This window comes from Polypterus senegalus, chromosome 11 (assembly GCF_016835505.1).
Source record: "Polypterus senegalus isolate Bchr_013 chromosome 11, ASM1683550v1, whole genome shotgun sequence".
Classification (NCBI taxonomy): Eukaryota; Metazoa; Chordata; class Cladistia; order Polypteriformes; family Polypteridae; genus Polypterus; species Polypterus senegalus.
The window spans coordinates 115,856,909-115,882,869 of record NC_053164.1 but is presented as its reverse complement, the minus strand read 5'-3'; the positions used below and the strand labels follow the sequence as shown (position 1 = coordinate 115,882,869).

Below are 25,961 nucleotides of genomic sequence, written 5' to 3'. Positions count from 1 at the left end.
AAACCATTCTTATTTTCAGGGGTTCATAACTGCTGTAAAATGGAAGACTATTACCAAGCACTAACAGAATTTCTAAAACTTTGTATTATACAAAGCACCCTGAGTACCAAAGTGGTTATAGCCTGTTGAAGAAAATGCTGTTTTAAATTAAAGCCTGAACAAGATAACTGTTTTCTAATCATCATATAAAATATTTAGTAAATAAAAAGAGAATAAATACAATTTATAACAAAAATGGAAAACCAGTGGACAGCTGAACAAACAAGGGAATCTAATTTAGCTTGTTTTACAAATAAAAGCCTACAACAGTGGTTCTCAAACTGTGGGCTGACCCGCCCTAGGGAGCGCAAAGTAACAAAAAGGGGGCTCGAAGATGTGAAAAAAAGAAAACAAGAATCGTAAATATGAAAAATACATCTACTGAACCCCAAAAAAAATTAACTTAAACTACATTCTGATACTAGAAAAATAAATATAGAGATAGATAAATGTCGATAAAAGTTAAGTAGGTATAATAAAATATGCAAATAAAGTGTAATGAGAATAAAATCAGATTTTTTTATTTTTTATTTTTTTGTTTTTTATTTTTTCATGATTAGCATGCCAAAGATTTGGCCATTTGAGAAAAAAAAATTGTACATTTGTGTTGTAAGCAGAATCTGAATTACTTGGGCTTGCAAGAAAAGATATATGATAGAAGATATCTGATGTCTCCAGTTCCTTTAGGGACTTTATACTGGCTATTATAATTTAAAATGAGTACAGAAATTAAATTTTATGCTATGTTTGGGGTGGATGTGATCAGAAAGGCACCGATGATTCCAAAGATCAGTCAAGAAAACTGTTGGAAAAATGGGCAGAACTCTTTTGGAAACAAGGATTTTTCTTATAATGTTTTAAAATTGGACCTTTACAAAGATGCCTTTAGATGCTTTATTTTGTAAAGATGCTTTATTTTCATGTTAAAGCAACTGGTCATTTTACTTGGCTACTGAAAATGTATTTCTGTTCACTAATACTTTAGTGTTTAATTAACAATTACCTGAATATCTGATAATTAGTTTAAGCAAAAAGAGTAATTAGCTCTGCTATTTTGTGAGCTATACAAGCGTGCTGAGCTGTTGGCTCCCATTTATGAGGTCACTAGCATGAGCTAAAGCTGCTGATTTTAAAAACATGATTTTAGTTCAATGAACTTCAGATGTGCAGAAGAGCGCTTCTTACATCCCTTGCCTCTAGTTAAACAAGCACACCTCACTATAACCTCTTGTGCTTTCTTATAAATCTGTTTAAATGCACAAGTGTATTTACAGAGTTTTCCTTTGCCAAAAGGCTCCTATGTTATAGAAATGAGCTAAGCAAAAAAAATTTAAATTCATCACTGACCACAGCAAATCCTAAAACACGGATGGACTCTGTCTCTCTTGAGCAGTGTGGTGTTACTTTTAAAAATACCTCATTATATTACTCTCACGTCTAAAAATCACCTGGACTTTGGGTTACTATTCTGTATTAAAATAATTACATTTAGCGAAATGAATGAAAACGCCGTTACAGTAAGCTCCTGGAGTGTGTCTCTAACCAGTTGTCTAAATGAGAGTTTATAAAGCAAAAATGTTTCGTTATCTCAGCCTTTTAAAAACAGGCGGCTCCGAACAAGTCCGCTAGTGGACATTGGGCTAGCGGACTAGTCTAACCTCTCTCTCTCTCTCATTTCTCCTAGGGCACGAAGCAGAAAATGGCCGACAGTGGGGTAACTCGCGTTGAAATCGTAGTTGAGGAACTCCAGGCACTTGATGAAGAGATTCAGAAACTCCTGTCCCGACGGAGATACCTGAGAAATCTGAAGGCGCGGCTGTTGGATAAACCGTCCTTGCCATCTGGAACCGCGAAACATCAACCCCGCGTTGTGCCGACCTCACCCCGCTCTCGTAGGAGCGGCGCGCTGCTGACCTCGGTGGATTTCAGCTATGCAGGCGGGGTTCAAGGCCAGAGCACCTCCATCGGCACAGGCGAACATTCTATCTCAGAACCGGTTTGACCCTCTCCGCGTCCCCATTTCGCCTTCAGCACCTGGTGATGTATTAGTGGTAGGTGATTCTATCGTTAGAAACCTTAATGTCGCATGCCCTAATGCAAAATCGTTTGTTTCTTGTTTTCCCGGTGCTCGTGTCCGAGATGTAATGAGCGTCGCCAGCAGTCTACGAGAAACACAAGGAGAGGGCAGTTGGATCAATCGTCTTGCATGCCGCGTAAACGATATAAGTCACCGACAATCATAAATCCTGAAGGCTGACTTTGCAGCTTTGATTAAAGACACGAAGGAGAGGACCCCATCGGCAAAGATCTTCGTTTCGGGTCCACTACCTCTCGTCAGACGATCCAACGAGTACTACAGTCGTCTGCTAGGATTGAACGACTGGCTACAGGGTTTCTGCAAGAAGAAGGATGTCGGTTTCATCAACAATTGGAATCTCTTTTGGAAAGGCGCGTCTCTTCAAGCGTGATGGCCTGCATCCGAACAGTTTCGGCGCCGGGTCCTCTCCGAAAACATATCGAAGGTAATTCGTTTTTCTTGACTATCTATCTCTGCTCTTAACCCCTTCCGAAATAATACTGTTGTGCCAGGACATGATGAATGTTTAATAGAGTCTTCCGTTAAAGTGCACACCATTAATACTGTAATAAGCAATCTCAATGCACGTAGAAAACCTAGGAAATACGGCATAAACTCCAATAATCTAATTAAAATCACTATTTTAGAGGAACAATGTATTAAAACTATAAAACAGATCACAGATTAAACAAAAATACACACAGAGCGCGCTAATAATAATAATTTAGTTCCTATTCCAAATATCAATAACGCACATAGTACTCATCTCTGCACCTCGAAACATTAAATATGGCACTATTAAATGTTAGAGCTTTAACTAACAAAACGTTTTTATCAACGATCTTATTAGTGATAAAAATAGATCTTATTGCACTAAATGAAACATGGCTTAATTCAGACAGCGCAGTTTTAATCGAATCTGCGCCTCCGGATTACAGTTTTACTCATGCAACCGCCAGGGAAAAGGGGGCGGATTGGCTAACATTTACTCGAGCGATTAAAATGTAAAGATGTCAGTTTTGGTAAGTTCAAGTCCTTTGAGTATCTCGCCGTTGTTATTCATGGAGATTCTCAAGTTCTAGTACTATCCGTGTATAGACCTCCTAAATATAAGCGTCTTTTTGAGGAATTCTCTGACTTAATGTCAATTTTAATTACTAACTATGACACACTCCTAATAGTTGGCGACTTTAATTTTCATATAGATAATCAGTGTGATCTAAAAGTAAAAGAATTTATGAACCTCCTGGATTCTTTTGATTTGAGACAACTCATAAATCAGCCTACACATAAAGCAGGTCATACATTAGACTTAGTGATTACTAAAGGACTGAAAGTTGATATAAAACAGATCATTGATATTGGTCTATCAGACCATTTTCTTCTACTTTTAATATAGAAATAATGATAAAAACACTCATGAGAAGCATATTGTTAAAAACGCTTCTTTGATTCGGCAGCAGCTTTAAAACTTACAAACATTTTAAGCAATCAGTCCGTTTATAGTGCCAGCTATAATAGCGAGGATAATGTAAATAGTAAGGTGGAAAGATTTAATTCTAAAGTGAGAGCTGCTGTTGACATAGTTGCACCTGAAAAGACAGTGAAAAAATCTTCTAGCATTGTTATACCATGGAAGACCCAAAGAGTGTCTGATTTAAAGAGAACATGCCGTAGAGCTGAGCGTCAATGGAGGAAGACTAAACTTACTATCCACCATGAAATATTAAAAGTCAAAATAACAGAATACAATAACACTGTCCGTCTTGAGAGACGCTGCTATTTCTCAAGATTATAAATAACAATGCTAGTAATCCCAGAGTCTTATTTTCTACAATTGATCGCCTACTAAACCCAGGTAGCTCAAAGGAATGCCTCCTAAGTGCTTCCAGTGAAACCTGTGAGGCTGTCGCTGTATTTTCAATCAAAAATTAATGATATTAGAAATAACATAGTATATCTCCCCAACACTAAGGATCCTCCTAAACCCCAGCATCCTGTTATAAACAAATTAAACTCTTTCACTAGGATAGATTTACCTGATTTAAAAAAAATAATCTCTCAATTAAAACCCTCCACCTCGTCCTTGACCCGATACCAACAAGGTTTTTCAAAGAAGTATCAGGCGTGCTAATTGATAATGTTCTGACATAGTAAATTCGTCACTAGATACTGGGGTCTTCCCAGACTGTCTTAAGACTGCTGTAGTTAAACCCCTACTTAAGAAACATAATCTTGACCCCTCAGCTCTTGAAAATTTTAGACCCATCTCTAACCTGCCTTCTTAAGTAAAGTTCTGAGAAGGCAGTCATTATGCAGTTAAATGACCACCTAAATAAACATGCTATTCTTGATAAATTTCAGTCAGGTTTTAGAACAAATCACAGCACAGAAACTGCACTCGTTAAAGTAGTAAATGACTTGCGGGTAAATGCAGACAGAGGCCATTTATCTGTTCTCATCCTCTTAGATCTGAGTGCTGCATTTGACACCATTGATCACAACATTCTTAGAAATCGCCTTAGTCAATGGGTGGGCCTCTCTGGCAGTGTCTTAAATTGGTTTGAATCCTACCTGACAGGGAGAAAATTTTTGTTAGTTGTGGGAATTACAACTCGAAGACACATGATATCCAATATGGTGTTCCACAAGGCTCTATCCTGGGTCCGCTGTTATTCTCAATCTACATGCTTCCGTTAGGTCAGATTATCTCAGGGCACAACGTGAGCTACCACAGCTATGCTGATGACACACAGCTGTACTTATCAATAGCACCTGATGACCCTGATTCTATTGATTCACTAACACAATGTCTGACTGTATCTCAGAATGGATGAATAGTAATTTTCTCAAGTTAAATAAAGAAAACTGAAATTTTAGTGATCAGCAATAATGGATACAATGAGGCTATTAGAAATAAACTGGATACATTAGGATTAAAAGTCAAGACGGAGGTAAAAAGCTTAGGGGTGATTGTTGACTGTAATCTGAATTTTAAATCACATATTAATCAGATCATTAGGACAGCATTTTTCACTTAAGAAACATAAGTAAAGTTAGACCTCTTATATCACTGAAAGATGCTGAGAAATTAGTTCACGTTTGTTTTCAGTCGACTAGATTACTGTAACGCACTCCTCTCAGGACTACCCAAAAAGATATAAATCGTTTGCAACTAGTGCAGAATGCAGCTGCTAGAATCCTAACTAGGAAAAGAAAATCAGAACACATTTCTCCAGTTTTATGTCACTACACTGGTTACCTGTGTCATTCAGAATTGACTTTAAAATTCTGCTTATGGTTTATAAAGCCTTAAATAATCTCGCCCCATCTTATATATCGGAATGTCTGACACCTTATATTCCAAATCGTAACCTCAGATCCTCAAATGAGTGTCTCCTTAGAATTCCAAGAACAAAACTTAAAAGAAGTGGTGAGGCGGCCTTCTGCTGCTATGCACCTAAAATCTGGAATAGCCTGCCAATAGGAATTCGCCAGGCTGATACAGTAGAGCACTTTAAAACACTGCTGAAAACACATTACTTTAACATGGCCTTTTATAACTTCATTTTAATCTTAATTTAACTTAATCCTGATACTCTGTATGTTCAATTCATCATAATAACTATTCATGTTGGCTCTAAAATCGTACTGACCCCTACTCTCTTTTCTGTTTCTTTTTCGGTTTCTTTGTGGTGGTGGCCTGCGCCACCTCCACCTACTCAAAGCTTCATGATGCTCCAACAATGATGGACGGATTAAAAGGCAGAAGTCTACGTGACCATCATCATCATCAAGCCCTTCCGTGAGAACCCTAAATCCAAAGAGGACTGTTTCATTTATGTTAGGTAGAATGCCCAGAGGGGACTGGGCGGTCTCATGGTCTGGAATCCCTACAGATTTTATTTTTCTCCAGCCGTCTGGAGTTTTTGTTTTTCTGTCCCCTGGCCATTGAACCTTACTCTTATTCGATGTTAATGTTGATTTATTTTGTTTTATAATTGTGTCTTTCATTTTTCTATTCTTTAATATGTAAAGCACTTTTGGCGCTTTTCCACTGCATAGTACGGCACAGCACGGTTCAGTACAGCTCACCTTGGTTCGGCTCAGTTCGGCTCGGTTTGCGTTTCGACTGCAGTTTAGTACCGCTTTAGAGTGGGCGGGATTATTCACGTGTTGTTATAGTTGCGCCGCCTCTACTGCCGTGACACCGTGAAACTTTTACAACAACAAGCAGACAACGACAACACTTTAGCTCAACGACGCGCAAGGGTAAGCATCTAAAAAAGCACATCACTAGCTAACTTTTATCACTGTTGCAAAGCATAAAATGAACTTAACTGTCAGTGTAACATTAAAATGCTGATTCTGTATATTACAGATCCTCCACATTTTGCAAAAAAGTCGCCGCAACAGACCATCTGTTTGGACATTTAACCGTGCTTCAGAGTGGTGGGATGTGATTGTTTCCGGTTTTACAAACACTCAGTGGCTGAAGAACTTTTGAATGTCTGAAGAAACATTCATCCACTTATGCAACAAACTGCGTCCAGCGATGGAGAGACGGGACACAAACTTCCGAAGTTCCGCGTGTGTGTACCTTTAAAGAAAAGAATAGCCAGTGACGCAGTAATGACGCATTTTCTCCGGCCAATCAGTGACCAGCAGAGTTTACACGTCACGCTTTTGGTAGCGGTTTATGCGTGCTTGGAACCTCGGCTGAGGTGGTACTAAAAAAAGGACCAGGTACCAGGTACTGTTCCCAGTGGAAAACCCCCCAAAAGTGAGCTGAACTGAACCGTGTCGTGCCGTACTATGCAGTGAAAAAGCGCCATTTGAGCTACTGTTTGTATAAAAATGTGCTATATAAATAAATGTTGTTGTTGTTGTTGTTGTTGTACAAAGAGAGTCCATTTAGAACGATTACGCATTTCACAAGCAGGGCCCTTCTGTAAGTAGTTCAGAATACTTTTATTATGTCAGAGCTAATGCACAACATGCCTGCGCTTTTAAACCCTGCCTCTAGTTAAACAAGCACACCTCACTATAGCCTCCTGTGCTTTCTTATAAATCTCCGTTTAAATGCACAAGTGTATTTACAGAGTTTTCCTTTGTCAAAAGGAAAAACTCCTAAGTTATAGAAATGAGATAAGCAAAAAAAATAAAACTCATCACTGACCACAGCAAATCCTAAAACACACATGGAATCTGTCTCTCTTGAGCAGTGTGGTGTTACATTTAAAAATAACTTCATTTTAACAAAAAGAATAACCAAACATGTTATATAGTGCAAGGGATGATAGGCATGGCCTGGCATCTTGACATGTAAACCTGAGGCAGAGGAAGGAATAGAGATCACGATAACAGGGCTTTTACAGGCAGGAGTGTTAAAAGAGACACAAAGCGTTTGTAACACAAGACTGCTCCATGTCTTGAAAGGTGATAAATCAAAGTGGAGATGTGTACATGACCTAAGAGCGGTGAACGAGCTAAAAAGCTCCACGTGGCCAGCAGAGAGTACCAGCAGGCGAGGTTGCCGTGCTCGAAACGGCCGGCGAGCGCTCTGCACGCGGGGGTTATGGGGAGGGGAGGATGGAGACCAGCCCCATGTCAGCGCTCTAAAGGCGGCAGAACCGGGCTCCTGATAAATGCTCGCAGGGGCTGTTGGCTAAAAGCTGACTGGGGCTGCTTGTCTTTCTGTTAGATGGAAGATTCAACTGTTGAATGCTAAGATCTTTCTGTGAAAGGATTTTCAGGGAGATGGGAAAGCTTGAATCACCTGCTGCTTGAGGATTTTCTGTGAGATGGAAGATTCAGCTGTTGGATGATTAGACCTTTGCTGTGAGTGGGTGTGGGGTGGGAGTGGGTTCAATGAGGGGGCAGACATCCATCAAACTGCCCTTGACAGTTTGCTTAACCAATAAGGTGCTGGGGCGGGTTCAAGGAGGGGACAGACATCCATCAAAATGCCCTTGACAGTTTGCTTAACCAATCAGGTGCAGGGGCAGGTTCAAGGCGGAGTCTGGGCAGGGACAGGGTGTCCTTCACCAATCTCCTTCACATCCACCAATCACGTGGAGGGGAGGGACATTCGGTATTACACCATAAGGGGTGGGGCTTACGGTCATTAATCATTTTGATTGACAGTTTGACAGAAGGTCCCTGGCTTATACTACTTCTATGATATGGCAATATTATACTTGGAAGAGTGGTACAAGATCCCTCCACAAGTGTTCTTTAACCTTGTTAAACACTACATTAAGGGGATGAATGTTGTTATTCTTGCCAGGGGAGGCTCCACCAAATACTGAAATTTATGGTGCCAACATTTCTAGATTTTGCATTTTTAAGAAAATTTGCGACATTGAAAGAAAAGTTTATTTTATTCCAAAAATCTATTTAATAATACAACCATGAGGCTTATCCATTTCTTTAAGCTAAAAATATCACTCACTGCATATGTGGTTCTTTTCATTAATTAATTTTAGCTCATTGTCATGAAGAGTACTAATAATTCTTGTGTTGACTGTAGTTGTGTATCTCCTGAACATGCTTCTGAATGTCAACTAAATAGATACCAATTAGACTGAGATCTGTTGAATGAGAATGGAGGAACACAACATTCAGCCAAATTCACTGTTAGACACCTGGAACCAGTTTAGGACATTGTCACTTTCCCAATATATACACTCACCTAAAGGATTATTAGGAACACCATACTAATATGGTGTTTGACCCCCTTTCGCCTTCAGAACTGCCTTAATTCTACGTGGCATTGATTCAACAAGGTGCTGAAAGCATTCTTTAGAAATGTTGGCCCAAATTGATAGGATAGCATCTTGCAGTTGATGGAGATTTGTGGGGTGCACATCCAGGGCACGAACCTCCCATTCCACCACATCCCAAAGATGCTCTATTGGGTTGAGGTCTGGTGACTGTGGGGGCCATTTTAGTACAGTGAACTCATTGTCATGTTCAAGAAACCAATTTGAATGATTCGAGCTTTGTGACATGGTGCATTATCCTGCTGGAAGTAGCCATCAGAGGATGGGTACATGGTGGTCATGAAGGGATGGACATAGTCAGAAAAAATGCTCAGGTAGCCCATGGCATTTAAACGATGCCCAATTGGCACTAAGGGGCCTAAAGTGTGCCAAGAAAACATCCCCCACACCATTACACCACCACCACCACCAGCCTGCACAGTGGTAACAAGGCATGATGGATCCATGTTCTCATTCTGTTTACACCAAATTCTGACTCTACCATTTGAATGTCTCAACAGAAATCGAGACTCATCAGACCAGGCAACATTTTTCCAGTCTTCAACTGTCCAATTTTGGTGAGCTCGTGCACATTGTAGCCTCTTTTTCCTATTTGTAGTGGAGATGAGTGGTACCTGGTGGGGTCTTCTGCTGTTGTAGCCAATCCGCCTCAAGGTTGTGCGTGTTGTGGCTTTGCTGCATACCTCGGTTGTAACGAGTGGTTATTTCTATCAGCTTGAATCAGTCAGCCCATTCTCCTCTGACCTCTAGCATCAACAAGGCATTTTCGCCCACAGTACTGCCGCATACTGGATGTTTTTCCCTTTTCACACCATTCTTTGTAAACCCTAGAAATGGTTGTGCTAGAAAATCCCAGTAACTGAGCAGATTGTGAAATACTCAGACCAGCCCGTCTAGTACCAACAACCATGCCACACTCAAAATTGCTTAAATCACCTTTCTTTGCCATTCTGACATTCAGTTTGAAGTTCAGGAGATTGTCTTGACCAGGACCACACCCCTAAATGCATTGAAGCAACTGCCATGTGATTGGTTGATTAGATAATTGCATTAATGAGAAATTGAACAGGTGTTCCTAATAATCCTTTAGGTGAGTGTATGTATGCCATTGAGTTTTCTACCACTTTACTAGCACCAGTAGCTATATACAGTGGTGTGAAAAACTATTTGCCCCCTTCCTGATTTCTTATTCTTTTGCATGTTTGTCACACAAAATGTTTCTGATCATCAAACACATTTAACCATTCGTCAAATATAACACAAGTAAACACAAAATGCAGTTTTTAAATGATGGTTTTTATTATTTAGGGAGGAAAAAAATCCAAACCTACATGGCCCTGTGTGAAAAAGTAATTACCCCCTTGTTAAAAAATAACCTAACTGTGGTGTATCACACCTGAGTTCAATTTCCGTAGCCACCCCCAGGCCTGATTACTGCCACACCTGTTTCAATCAAGAAATCACTTAAATAGGAGCTGCCTGACACAGAGAAGTAGACCAAAAGCACCTCAAAAGCTAGACATCATGCCAAGATCCAAAGAAATTCAGGAACAAATGAGACCAGAAGTAATTGAGATCTATCAGTCTGGTAAAGGTTATAAAGCCATTTCTAAAGCTTTGAGACTCCAGCGAACCACAGTGAGAGCCATTATCCACAAATGGCAAAAACATGGAACAGTGGTGAACCTTTGCAGGAGTGGCCGGCCGACCAAAATTACCCCAAGAGTGCAGAGACGACTCATCCGAGAGGTCACAAAAGACCCCAGGACAACGTCTAAAGAACTGCAGGCCTCACTTGCCTCAATTAAGGTCAGTGTTCACGACTCCACCATAAGAAAGAGACTGGGCAAAACGGCCTGCATGGCAGATTTCCAAGATGCAAACCACTGTTAAGCAAAAAGAACATTATGGCTCGTCTCAATTTTGCTAAGAAACATCTCAATGATTGCCAAGACTTTTGGGAAAATACCTTGTGGACTGATGAGACAAAAGTTGAACTTTTTGGAAGGCAAATGTCCCGTTACATCTGGCGTAAAAGGAACACAGCATTTCAGAAAAGAACATCATACCAACAGTAAAATATGGTGGTGGTAGTGTGATGGTCTGGGGTTGTTTTGCTGCTTCAGGACCTGGAAGGCTTGCTGTGATAGATGGAACCATGAATTCTACTGTCTACCAAAAATCCTGAAGGAGAATGTCCGCCATCTGTTCGTCAACTCAAGCTGAAGCGATCTTGGGTGCTGCAACAGGACAATGACCCAAAACACACCAGCAAATCCACCTCTGAATGGCTGAAGAAAAACAAAATTAAGACTTTGGAGTGGCCTAGTCAAAGTCCTGACCTGAATCCAATTGAGATGCTATGGCATGACCTTAAAAAGGCGCTTCATGCTAGAAAACCCTCAAATAAAGCTGAATTACAACAATTCTGCAGAGATGAGTGGGCCAAAATTCCTCCAGAGCGCTGTAAAAGACTCATTGCAAGTTATCGCAAACGCTTGATTGCAGTTATTGCTGCTAAGGGTGGCCCAACCAGTTATTAGGTTCAGGGGGCAATTACTTTTTCACACAGGGCCATGTAGGTTTGGATTTTTTTTTCTCCCTAAATAATAAAAACCATCATTTAAAAACTGCATTTTGTGTTTACTTGTGTTATATTTGACTAATGGTTAAATGTGTTTGATGATCAGAAACATTTTGTGTGACAAACATGCAAAAGAATAAGAAATCAGGAAGGGGGCAAATAGTTTTTCACACCACTGTATGTTGCTCATATAATATCAGAAAAGCAAATTTTGTCAATCTTACTATAGGTGGAGACACTACCATAGTCAATATACTGAATGTATTCCTTGCAGACTACAATGACACACTGCTTAGAATAACATATGTTTTCTAACAGGTCTTTTTGGTACCACTACTGCAGTCAGCTGGTAGTTACTTAATACTGTCACGCAGACACGCATAGGGAGCCGCGGAAAGACCCAACGAGCCGCATATCACATCGGGCCAGAGGATCGAGGCGAGGCACTAACCTTTCTTTCTTTTGTTCCCATAGAAAGACAGCTTCAACACCATCATATAATCCCGGATGCCTGGAAAGCAACGCTAGCCATTTCCGCATTCCATCCCTTCCTGGTTCCGTCACGATGACGTCATTCCTCCCACACACCACCGCGGTTCCCTTCCAGCATGCCCTTCAATTTCTGGTCCCTCCTTATTTAAGTTCCCCCCTGCAACTGTGACTGTGTGATGTGATGACCACTTGTCAGAGTATAACGACTGTGTACAAGCTCAATATTTTTTTTTGCTTTATTTCCTTACAGTATACGGAGCCGGAAACCCCAAACCTTTATCTGTCTTTGTTTCTTTATTACAATACATACATACAAACTTGCCTGTAGATACAACTTGTTGTGAGCTTTGCTGCCTTTCATCAACAATACACATGGATCCACCCTGTTCAGAAATTTAACTGCTGCCTTACAAAACTATTTCATTAAAGCACACCCCATAACACTTTTTTATGTGTTAGGTAACAAATTCAATAATATTCTAACAGTTTCACAGAAGACCAACCCCAGTGCAAGAGAAATGTCAGTGTTGTTTTGTATTCTGCATTGAAACAGGAGTTGTCACATGGGCGTTGCTAACCTCCCAGATGGAATGAGTCTTTTTTCCAAAAAACATTTTTTTTTTATTTTCTTAGATTACCATTTTGTTCATTTCTGCTATAAGTTACAGTATATGTTTCCCTGGCCTAAGAGTTTCTTGTGCAAATGTTAAAATAAGTACAGATACAAGACAGACATAAAAATTGAAACAGGGACATTTACTCTGTATATTCACTGCATATCTTTGTCTCTCATTCTTTAACACTTAAAACTGTTAAACTAGTTTTCATTTCAAAACAAAATGCAGCCAATGTTTTTGTTTATAAATGAACTAAATAAATAAACCTTATAAAATAGAACACAATCTTTGATAATGCTAAAACATAATACTGACATACTTTCTGACACAAGTCTTTAACAGTAAGTGGTATTTTTCAGCTTTGGTTACTTCACGTGTTGTATCAGTGCTTCATCAAGGTTGGCCTTTAATCTCATTAAATACAGTAGGTTCCTTGGGTTCACAGTTTCATTGTCACCTCTAAGATAACTGCACTGGCGACAAAAGCAGAGAGAAGCTGCTGATTTTAAGACTTTTATAACATGAAAAACCAGGTTTTACTGAGTTGTACAATCTGTGCAGTATTCAAACAGAACTGCAATATAAAGGGTTTTATTTCTTCCAACATATGCTCACCTGTAAATGGAGGGCTCTGTGTTACTCCACCACCAACTTTCTTTTGGTTTAGATCAGCTGCACTAGATTTAAAATACATCTTCCCAAGTCAGTCTTGTCCTTAATTTAATGTATTCAATCATGTATTTAATGTATTCAATCATTGATAAAGGTAGCAACTAACAAGTTTGTTCAGCAGATGATTTATCAATTCTATCCAAATAAATACAGTGGTGCTAACTTTTGTGCCAGTGCAATTCACTTGAATGAATTTCTCAAGTTAACCAGCTTCACATTGCTATAAAAACAACTGATGGACAGCTAAATGCGTGTAAGTGAGTTACTTATGACACTGAGGTCTTATATTGTGCTATACTGTAACGATTCCACTTCAGATGTTTGTGAATTGAACTATTGCTGCTATGGAACTTCATCTGTGTTTTACATAGCAATCAATCACTTTGTCAGTTTTTCAAGTGAATACTCCCCTGTAGAGGAGAATGTTTGACAGTCTTTTCCATCCAACATATAATGCACCTGCTTCTGTGAGTATTGTAAAAACTATACAGAGCATTGTAGCATACCGTTACACAAATGTGGGGGTGAGGTGGACATGAGGATGATTATTCGATTAAGAAAATACAACAAATTATTTTTTTTGGTTGATTAGTCAATGATAATTGAATATTTCCAGCAGCCCTAAGAAAGAAAGAGGTCTAAAATCAGGCATGCTTCATTCAAGTTGTCTTATAACTTGTTACTTTTGTAATAAAGAGCAATCTGTAATGTGTTCACATACTGTATGTGTTTAAGAGTATTCTTGTTTCCTCCCAAATGCACATGTCAGCATAACAAATTATTCACTAAGCATAAATAATGCATATTTATTTGAGAAAACAGGAGGGATTTATTACAGGTGCATGTAACATATCCTACTTGTGAAGATGATTAATCTGAAAAGAATTATGAAATGATAGATGTTGCAATCTACAGCATAAAAAAGCAACTGAAAGCAAAATATAATTTGTGATATGTACAGTAAGTACACTCCTTTGAATTTGTCTTTCAGATTTTGCGCATTTTGCCTTAATCTACTAGTCTACTGAAAATAAATAGCTAAAAGTAAAATCATAGATCATTGGAACCTTTACATGTACAAAGAGGCAATGTGTTGATTATTAATTATGCACACTATTAAAATCATTACGTTGATAAAGACCAACTGAAAATAAAAATTAGAAAGAAATAAATTCTTCAAAAAGTTTTCTAAGTTTAGAGGAAGCATGATTACAATATGGTACGAAATAAATAGATCAGTACAGTAAAAAACCATCCATTATCCAACCCACTATATCCTAACTACAGGGTCACGGGGGTCTGCTGGAGACAATCCCAGCCAACGCAGGGCACAAGGCAGGAAACAAACCCCAGGCAGGGCGCCAGCCCACCATAGGGCATACACACACACCCACACACCAAGCACACACTAGGGACAATTTAGAATCGCCAATACACCTAACCTGCATGTCTTTGGACTGTGGGAGGAAACTGGAGTACCCGGAGGAAACCCACGCAGACACAGGGAGAACATGCAAACTCCACGCAGGGAGGACCCGGGAAGCAAACCCGGGTCTCCTAACTGTGAGGCATCAGTGCTACCCACTGCGCCACCGTGCCGCCCCAACAGTAACAATAAAAAATATAAAAACAAGCAACAACAAAAATGCAGCACCAATAAATATTCAAAACTGCCTGGATCTACAATGATTTGATAAAGTATTTAGAACCTTTAAAAAATTAGTTTTGCAAATTAAACTTAAATATATTGTTTCAATATTTTCAAAGGACACGTAGTTAAAAAATAAGAAAGACGATGGGAACAAGACAACAGTGAGAATTAAACTAATCTTAAGCTTTTACAATAAAAAAGTTATAAAGAGGTTATTCACTACACTACAGCTGAGAAGCTACTATCACAGTGAAAAACAGAAGGGACCATTACATTTTTGAAGAACAGTTAAGTCTTTAGTTTGAATCTGAAAGGTGAGAAGGGCTGAATCCCACAAACAGGCCTTGACATAGAGTTCAAGAGAGAAGGAGGCACAAACCTAAATGATCATTAGCTAATTACATACTAATTCTTAACATGGGCAAGAATGAGGTAGGATTATTTATTAGTTTTAAAAAGGCAGCACAGCAAAGTGTAATGATTTTGCCTAGTATTGCAGAGGTACACAAAGCCTGCAATACTAAAATCAATGACTTGAGAAAATGCACAGACCATTGTATCAGAAAGACAGTTTGGTTTCCTCCCTCCCCCATTTCTGTCTCTAATCTTCTTTCCAAAATGGGCCTAGCTCTTATCTGGTTTGACCTGTACTAAGGTTCTTCTATAGCCTGTGCCATCAACCCAATCCAGATAGCCAATATTCATTCATTATTTTCAATAAAAATATTCAATGTCAAATGTTTACTAATAAGTTAACTGGATAACACCTAAGACCTAAGAAGAAGAGGGCGCTGTTCCATGCGGAAGCGACTCTTGATACGGCTCATTTGTGTATTGTTTTTAAGTCTTTCTTTTTTGTCTTGTTTTTATTGATCTCGCTTTTTATTTTTTACTATATCAAATGTTGATGGCAACGATTATTTATTGGGCCTGCCTGTGGAGTTTGATCAACAACCTATGGCAGGTAAACACACTTTATTCACATCCAGCACAGCCTCTCGGCGTTACCCCAGGAAGGCTTGCTTACTCGCGGGATTACCTGCTGTAGTTGAACCGCCGTCAATTAAGACCGATGGAAGTAACATTTCAAACAAATAACGTGCCCCCGGAGTTACTTCGGGGATATAATCGGAATTGGATCCAAAAGAGAAGAGGCTCCAGAGGAGGGATACGGAACAGATTGAGGAGGAGAGGGAGTCGGCTACCTTTACCTGCCATCACCTTATCAAATGTTCGATCACTACGGAATAAGGAGGAGGAACTCTCAACACTCGTAAGGACCGATCCGGACTATCAGCGGACAAGTCTCTTCTGTTTTACGGAGACGTGGCTTTCTGGAGACATGTACTTTCAGCTGGATGGGTTTAACATCATTCGATTTGACAGGGATACAGTAAGACCGCGGAAATCGGTTGGGGGCGGGCTTTGTATGGCTGTCAACAGTAAGTGGGCAACAAATATTACAGTGAGAGAAACTGAGTGCTGCAAACACTATGAGCTAATGACTGTGTCCTTTAGGCCACATTATCTACCTAGAGAATTCTCAGAAATCACTGTAATTTTAGTGTATGTACCAGGACCTGATTTTAACACAGCAGCTGAACATATTGCTGGAAGGCAGCCCGTGTTTTTACTTGGTGATTTTAACAGATGTGACATCACCACACATTTACCACACTTGGAGCAATATGTAACAACCCCCACGAGAATGCAGAATACTCTGGATTTGTGTTTTGGAAACATCCCTACTGCATACATTTCAAAATCACGCCCATCTCTTGGTTTCTCAGATCATAATGTCATTCTTTTATTGCCAAAGTACAGGTCACAGCTGAAGACTGGTAAACCCATTTTAAAAACCATTAGAATCTGGAACAACGATGCAGCTGAAACTCTAAGGGGCTGTTTTGAGCTGACGGACTGGGATCTGTTTTTTGATGACTGTGGCAACGATTTTAATACCCTGTCGGAGTTATTAACTTCCTATATTTTATTTTGTGAAGACATGGTCACTCCCACTAAACAAATAATTATTCATCCAAATAATAAAAAGTGGGTTACTAAGGACATGAAAGACTGCTTGGTTCAGAAAAGGAAAGCATAAGATAAAAGTGAGGGAATTGGAAAAGGAGTTCAGGAGAAAGGCTAAATTAGCCAGGATAAATTATAAAGACAAGGTGGAGCAGAAACTAACCTTGGGAAACACAAGGGAAGCATGGCAGGGTTTAAATATTATGATGGGCAGGGCCCCCAAACCCACGAAAATTGACTGCTCAGATCCTGCTTCCTTTGTGGAAAAATTAAACAACTTTTTTATCCGGTTCAATAGCCTAAGTACACCAATCACTTGGACTCCTGTAACTCCTGACTCCCCCCTTGAGACCTTAAATATTGATGAGCAGCTGGTGACTGCCATCTTGCATAAACTTAAACCTAATAAAGCCTCTGGCCCTGACAGGCTTGGAGGCAGAGTGTTAAAGGATTGTGCTACTCAGCTAGGTGGGGTCATCACAAGACTGTTCCAACACCTTCTTGATTCCAGCTGTGTCCCAAGTCAGTGGAAGCAATCTACCATAATTCCGATTCCCAAGCAGGCACATGCCAAGGATCCAAAGGACTACAGGCCAGTAGCCCTAACATCTGTCTTGTGTAAATGTATGGAGAGAGTACTGTGTGATTATCTCTCCAGCATGTTGTCGGACAAACTTGACCCACTCCAGTTTGCATATAAAGCAAAGCGTGGAGTGGAGGATGCATGTCTCACACTTTTAGATACTGTTACTAGACAAATGGATTCGGTACATCCACATACAAGGATTTTATTCATGGATTTATCCTCTGCTTTTAATACTGTTCAGATAGATATTCTGCTATACTGCCTCTCTGACTTTCAGGTACATCCCATGCTGATTTTATGGGTAAAAAAATTTTTAACGAAAAGACCACAGCAGGTGTTTTTAAATGGTATAAGTTCTAGCACATCCGTTTTAAATGCAGGCCTTCCTCAGGGATGTGTTCTATCCCCTTTTCTTTTCTCTGTCTACATAAACAATGGTTCCTGCAGCAGTGCAGCAATGACACTGTATAAATATGCTGATGACATGGCCCTGGTGGCCCATATGACTGATACCTGTGCCCTCTCTGCATATCAGCAGGAGGTCCAGAGACTGGTTCAGTTATTGGCAGAAAATTCACTGGAGTTAAATGTATCTAAAACTAAGGAATTGTGTTGTGGCCCCAAAGGACGGGCTCCATCACTGCTGTTCCAGCCACTTAGTATCCAGGGTCAGTTGGTGGAGCAGGTTCAGACTTTTAAATACCTCGGGACAGAGATTGACACCTGTCTGTCTTTCATGAAGCAATGCAGATGCTGTATATAAGAAGGCACAGCAGCGCCTCCATCTACTAAGGCAACTTAGAGCCTTTCATGTTAGCAAGGAGGTTTTAACGCTGGTTTATAGATCACTTATTGAATCTGTTCTCACTTTTAATTACTTATCTTGGTACAACTTATTAACCATTAAACATAGAACAAAACTGTGTCGTGTAGTTAACCAGGCTTCCAAAATAATTGGATTACCTCAAACTCCCCTTTCTGAACTGCACAACCGTGCACTGTTGAGGAAGGCAACCATGATTGTGAAGGATGTCTCTCACCCTCTTTATGCGTTCTTTAGATTGCTGCCATTAGGTAGGAGGTATAAAACCCCATTGGCGCTGAAGAATGCATATAAGAAATCTTTTGTACCCTCAGCAGCATCTGTTCTGAATCAGATGAAGTAGGTTTTTTCTATGGTTTGCTTGTATTTGTATTTTTTTGGTCTGTCTGTCTCATGAGCGTGTCAAAAGGGAAATTTCTGTGACCCCTTTGGGGCACAGACAATAAAGTCTTATCTATCTATCTATCTATCTATCTATCTATCTATCTATCTATCTATCTATCTATCTATCTATCTATCTATAACTATTCAGTCATTACTTTCAATAAAAATATTGTTAATCTACATAAAGTGACATCTGTACAGACTTTCTCTAGCAAACAGGTACCTGAAAAAGTCTTGCATTTTAAACTTTATATGTGCAAACTGGTTTCCTGCCAGCTCTAACAGGCATACTCAGACACAAGTTAAATGTCAAAGTTTTAGCACTGCAAAGAAACAAACTAATCTAATCAGCAAAACTACACATTTTCTTAAAAACTAACAGTGTATCTCCCTCTTTTTTTCTCTCTTTCATTACTATGAGTGATCATGAACTCTTAAAACTAGCTCTAGCCATAAGCAGACGTATTATTTCAAGGATGCACCCACACTCTTACAGAAAACATCTTTTTATACATATTGGGCTATAACATGAAGTCACAACTTCCCCTACACACCTGCAAGATGACACAGCATACAGCCCACCATGCAATGCAATTTAGAAAAGACCACACCACTGGTAGAGGCAAAGGACTATGTGGCAAAAAGGCCTGCAAGTGCAGTGATCTCAATGAGTTCCACGGGGCACTATAGTTCGGGTTACTTCCTGGAGGGAGTTTGGCTTAGACACTCAACTGATGGGAGGAAAAGAGGCCATGTTTTGAGTAAGAAAGAAAGGGAGAAATTGGTGAAGTACAAGTTCTCATACAAGCTCCCATAAACTTAAAACTAGAAAATCTGAACCCAACAAGGTAGGCTCAGAGACGCTAAAATATGTATTTACTCCATTTACACTGTTAAAAAAACTATTTAGTATTAGAGTCTTTGACAAGGGCTGTTGGGATCTGTTGTGTGTAGAACTCCATAAATATCATAAAATCACATTTATATAAGGTCATGAACACTATACCAGCCATTATTTCAGTCTTACTTAAGAAAGGTCCTAAATAACTACCTGAACCAGACATTGCAGTTGGTCCAAAATAAGAAAATTAACAATTATAAAATAACACTTCTGAGAATCTACTTCAGTATGAAAACTGGGGCTCTTCAGCAAAAATGCTTGAACTTATCATATTCTAGATAATACTGCATAATCTTTGTAAACACAATAGAAAACAAGTGTATCTACAATAATCAATTTAGATCATTTACCAGAATTTTCCAAAAGAGACATATCACATCAAATACAATTAAATGCATTTTCAAATTAATTATACTGTTCAATTGAGTTAAAAAAAGATTTTATAATTTTATTTTGTAAACTATAGACCTAATATAAAGCGCATTTTGGTAAATGATTCTTCGAAAAACTTCAAGTTTAAAAGTCAGCTGCATTGTCTTCAACCACAATAATTCTACACAATACTTCATAGACAAACTTTCTGGATCAGATTAAAGGCAACCAATTTTTAAAAAGAGAATAAAAGGAACTCACTTGAATGTTTATCTGCCAAAGCAATAAGATTGCTAGGAATATCTCTTCTTCTATAGAAGCACACAACCTTTGCTTCAACATTTCCATTGGCAGTCTTCAAACAAAAAGAAAAAAAGCAAATTCAAGTGGATATTCTGGGTATCTGTGAATATTTGTGAATATTAAAAACATACAGTTGTGCTTGAAAGTTTGTGAACCCTTTAGAATTTTCTATATTTCTGCATAAATATGACTAAAACATCATCAGATTTTCACTCAAGTCCTAAAAGTAGATAAAGAGAAACCAGTTAAACAAATGAGACAAAAATATTATACTTGGTCATTTATTTATTGAGGAAAATTATCAAATATTACATATTTGTGAGTGGCAAAAGTATGTGAACCTCTAGGATTAGCAGTTAGTTTGAAGGTGAAACTAGAGTCAGGTGTTTTCAATCAATTTGTTGACAATCAGGTGTGAGTGGGCACCCTGTGTTATTTAAAGAACATGAATGTATCAAAGTCTGCTCTTTACAACACATGTTTGTGGAAGTGTATCATGGCACGAACAAAGGAGATTTCTGAGTACCTCAGAAAAAGAGTTGTTGATGCTCATCAGGCTGGAAAAGGTTACAAAACCATCTCTAAAGAGTTTGGACCCCACCAATCCACAGTCAGACAGATTGTGTACAAATGGAGGAAATTCAAGACCATTGTTACCCTCCCCAGGAGAAGTCGACCAACAAAGATCACTCCAAGAGCAAGGTGTGTAATAGTCGGCGAGGTCACAAAGGACCCCGGGGTAACTTCTAAGCAACTGAAGGCCTCTCTCACATTGGCTGATGTTCATGTTCATGAGTCCACCATCAGGAGAACACTGAACAACAACGGTGTGCATGGCAGAGTTGCAAAGAGAAAGCCACTGCTCTCCAAAAAAAACATTGCTTCTCGTCTACAGTTTGCTAAAGATCAGGTGGACAAACCAGAAGGCTATTGGAAGAATGTTTTCTGGACGGATGAGACCAAAATAGAACTTTTTGGTTTAAATAAAAAGCGTTATGTTTGGAGAAAGGAAAACACTGCATTCCAGCATAAGAACCTTATCCTATCTGTGAAACATGGTGGTGGTAGTATCATAGTTTGGGCCTGTTTTGCTGCATCTGGGCTAGGACGGCTTGCCTTCATTGATGGAACAATGAATTCTGAATTATATCAGAGAATTCTAAAGGAAAATGTCAGCACATCTGTCCATGAACTGAATCTCTAGAGAAGGTGGGTCATGCAGCAAGACAGCAACCCTAAACACACAAGTCGTTCTACCAAAGAATGGTTAAAGAAGAATAAAGTTAATGTTTTGGAATGGCCAAGTCCAAGTCCTGACCTTAATCCAATAAAAATGTTGTGGAAGGACCTAAAGAAAGCTGTTAATGTGAGGAAACCCACCAAAATCCCAGAGTTGAAGCTGTTCTGTATGGAGGAATGGGCTAAAATTCCTCCAAGGCGGTGTGCAGGAATGATCAAAAGTTACCGGTAATGTTTAGTTGCAGTTATTGCTGCAAAGGTGGGGTTACACCAGATACTGAAAGTAAAGGTTTACATACTTTTGCCACTCACAAATATGTAATTTTCGATCACTTTCCTTAATAAATAAATGACCAAGTATAATATTTTTGTCTCATTTGTTTAACTGGTTTCTCTTTATCTACTTTTAAGACTTGAGTGAAAATCTGAGGATGTTTTATGCAGAAATATAGAAAATTCTAAAGGGTTCACAAACTTTCAAGCAACTTTCTAATAATATTTAATTATTGCATTACCATCAACGCTGTGCATTTGTACACTCTGTGATTATTTAGTAACTTCCCATATACTGTAGTTAACTGTTACTATTACTATATACTGCAGTTAGCAGGAAACTCAAATAATAGTATGGGTATATTTATATTTCTCATTCTTGTTACATACCTTATTGTGTATCTACCTGTACTTCAATTACATTGTACCTACACAGGAGTAATGATTAATTTTGTTGGAAATTACTGATTTAGTATAGTACCTAATTTAATGTGTCAACCTTTAACTTATTTCTTGTAGTTTAAACGGAAAACTATATACATTGTTAAAAGCCAATGAGTAAGAACAGACAGCAAAAATAATTTTCTACAAGCCAAAGCAGCTCAATCTAAAAGGCCAAACTGCTGATAAACATAGCACTCTAGAAGCTCAGATAATAATAAATTAACTTCTTCAGATATTCAAATAACATCAAAACCAACAATTAAATTGTATCTCTCCTTATGGTGTGAGGGAGCTGCAAAAAGGTTTACATATCTCCAAGTTTAGAATTTTACATACTGTATCTCTAGTCAATTTTTTAGACAGTTGTATTCAACTGATTCTGTAGAAAGACCTGCCTGTGGGGGAGCAAAGAATCACAAAAAATAGATGGCAAATCCTGAAAACAACACATTCTAGTTTTAAAGCGATTTTAACTTAATGTGAGTTCAACAATAAAAGAAAAGGCAATCAAATTTACAATAATATATAATAATATATTTTCTAGTACTGATGGTAAAAAACAAAGCAAGAAAATCCACAAAGTTAACTCTGGAAAAACAAAAAGTGATTGATAGGGATGAAGTGGTAGGATGTGTGAAACAGTAGTATGTGAAGTTGTGGTATAAGCAGTAAAAATGACAGACTGATCTCTCTTCAGTAAGAGAGGTTTGATTGACTGGTGAAACTGTTTGAGAAGTGTGTTGGGTAGGCTCAAACTAAAATAATATAACAGAATAGGTTTTGAGAAAAAAATAGAAAGAAGTGGTTAAGGCTTTGAACTTTAAACCCTGAGGTAGTGGGTTCAAATTCTGCTATTGACACTGTGTGTCCATGAATGAGTTACATGATTGTGTTCCGACTGGAAAAAAAACAAAATAAATGCAATCAATTGTATCATTAATGTTGTAAGTTGCCTTAGATAAAGGTAAATGTACTTATGTAACATGTTTAATGTGAATGGAAATGTACTTGTAGTGGCCACCAAGGATATGTTCTCACATATTCTGAATTCTAAAACTGTATCTCTGGCATTGAGAAGTAAATCACCTTAGATAAAGGCAGACAAATGTTTACTAATAAGACAACAATAACCATGCTCCCATATGTCTCTGCCATATATTACTTGCACAGGCAACATCAAGGGGCTAGTCCAGTCCTTCCTTTTGATCAACTAAGTAAGACTTAGCAAGTCATTAATTTTCTTGCACTACAACTGTAAAAAATGTATGTGAACAACTATACTGTTTATCTGAAATTTTAAAGCTTGGCATGGCTAAAGGAATGCATTGTAACAAGACCAACATGGGGAGACAGGAAGAATGAAAATGCGGTTATTCTTTAAAATGTATAAAATAGCTGAAAAACTATTAGGGGAGCTTAAGTGTTATCCACCTAATCCTGATAATCTATAATAGATGTTAAATTAACTACTGTTGCTGCCTATTTTATACAATTTAAGAGTTCTTGTGATAAACTTGTGTATTTTTAGAATCAGAAGTAAAAAAAGGTTTTTGAGTCTAGATTTGCTGCCTGAATATTTTAAAAATAGATACTGAACATTATACAGAATTTTACCTTGTTTAACTCTTCTATTCTTCTGACTGAATATGGATTGCTGGAAGAGTTTTCAAAGTAAACATAGTCTGTAGAAAAAGAAAAAGGTAATTAATTTAAATTAATTTATTTAATAACATGCTATTATCAAGACTCTTATAGTCCTGAACAGACTACCAAATTAAAACGGCAAATGAAAGCACTGAAATAAGGTTCAGCAGACACAGATTGAGCATTGATTAAACAGTAAGAGAATGCAAAAGTAAACACAATATAACATTACTGTTACATAGAATGTAACAATAAATGTAAATTCGTGCCACAGATTTTGTAAGCAAAATACAGGTATATTGCTATTAAAAAGTTTTGTTCCTGACCTAAATTAGCTACTCTTTGATACCTGCATATGGCTACATTGCACACCAATGCTGTAAAGTAGAAATATTACAAAAATGGCAGTTATCTTCTGGTATTCTTTATGATGAATGTATACAGATGTTTGTGATTAAATGAAACAGATAAATACACATCGGCATTCAAATGTACAGTAAATTTTAATCATTTTGAAGTATGTTCTATATGTTCTGTATTTAATTGGACTTGTTGCCAAGCGTACTTCACACCATTCATTGTTAATAAATATGTAACATTGACAATGTTTTTAAATATGACAATAACAAACTAGTAAGCTGATAGTCAAACTGGTAACTCAAAAGAAACTTTTGAAATTGAATAATGCCACTAACATTTAATTATACAATGAACAGATTTAGAATTATTACATACTATGGCATTTAATCAGTCACCCGTAGATTGACACATAGCCTTCTCCGCTTTCTTAATAGCAGACACATTTTCTTTCTGTCTTATTGCAGATTTATACCATTCATAGAGCTCAAAAGTTTACTTCTTGAACACCTGCTTAAAAGGCCGCTGTTTTTCTGTTATGTTCATTTGTTTTACATCAATCAAATTAAAAAAATCGAAAAAAAAAGTATGGCCCATAACTCATATCTTTACTTTTTCAAGCTATCTCTGCTTCACACTTAAACTCCAATGTCCTCACAGGCTCAGTCTGTAACATTAACTTAAAATATTTTTTGTTAACTCAAGACAGGCTTAGCTTATACATGACTGTGTGCACACTCATGATATCTAACAGTCCAGAGATCTAACAGCCCAGAGACGCAACTGTCAAGAACATCCATCATGACTCAAGAAGACAGAGAAGAGTGAGGACAGTATAATATCTACAGATTTAGTGTCTTTTACTAACTTCTTCCTAATGAGATATCTGGTTAATTATGAAATAGCCCGAATAGACTGATTTAATTCAAAGTATAAGCACACTTCACATCAGTTTACATTAAAAGTTGCTTTTAAACTTGACAAATATTCTCTGCTGTTCAGTATCATTGTTGATCGCATCTTTCATATTCACTTCTGGATCACTAAAAAGTTCTCCATAGTCAGTTTCTCATTGGAAAGCCTCTGATGAAGTGCACGGAGTGATTGTTGACATTACATTCTTTGTATAAACTGGCTTCGACTCAATCATCATGAAATGTAAAAAAACAAATAATGATAACATAAAATAAATGTGTCCACTGGTCTGTGCTATAAATTTGTTTTCTGTATGATTCCAATGATTTTGATCATTTTTATAGTCAAAACCGCTGAATTTGTGCATTTCCTGTTCAAATATAGGAGAGAAACGCGAGGTGCAGCAGTGACGAGCCTCACCTTACCTCGGATTGTGCTTTTCTTCACAGACGGGTTGATGCCAGAAATTGGCACGTGGCTGTTGCTCTCTCTCTATATATATGTCAGTCAGTCAGTCATTATCCAACCCGCTATATCCTAACACAGGGTCACAGGGGTCTGCTAGGCCAATCCCAGCCATACAAGGCACAAGGCAGGAACAAATCCCCAGGCAGGGTGCCAGCCCACCACAGGGCACAAGCACCCACATCCACACACCAAGCACATAATACGGACAATTCAGGATCGCCAATGCACCTAACCTGCATGTCTCTGGACTGTGGGAGGAAACCGGATCACCCGGAGGAAACCCACGCAGACACAGGGAGAAAAT

The 25,961-nt window shown here is 38.3% G+C and overlaps 1 protein-coding gene across 2 annotated transcripts in view; it reads right to left on the bottom strand.

Annotated features, from left to right (window-relative positions):
* Nucleotides 1–25,961, bottom strand: part of LOC120539470 (metastasis-associated protein MTA1-like) — a 335,861-nt gene that overhangs the window by 236,712 nt on the left and 73,188 nt on the right. For both annotated transcript variants that reach the window (XM_039769548.1, XM_039769549.1), the window contains exons 2-3: nt 23,888–23,955; nt 20,276–20,369 (exon numbers count right to left, since the gene is read on the bottom strand). In XM_039769548.1, the coding sequence (XP_039625482.1) occupies nt 20,276–20,369; nt 23,888–23,955 (162 nt within the window). The remainder of the gene's footprint in view (nt 1–20,275; nt 20,370–23,887; nt 23,956–25,961) is intronic.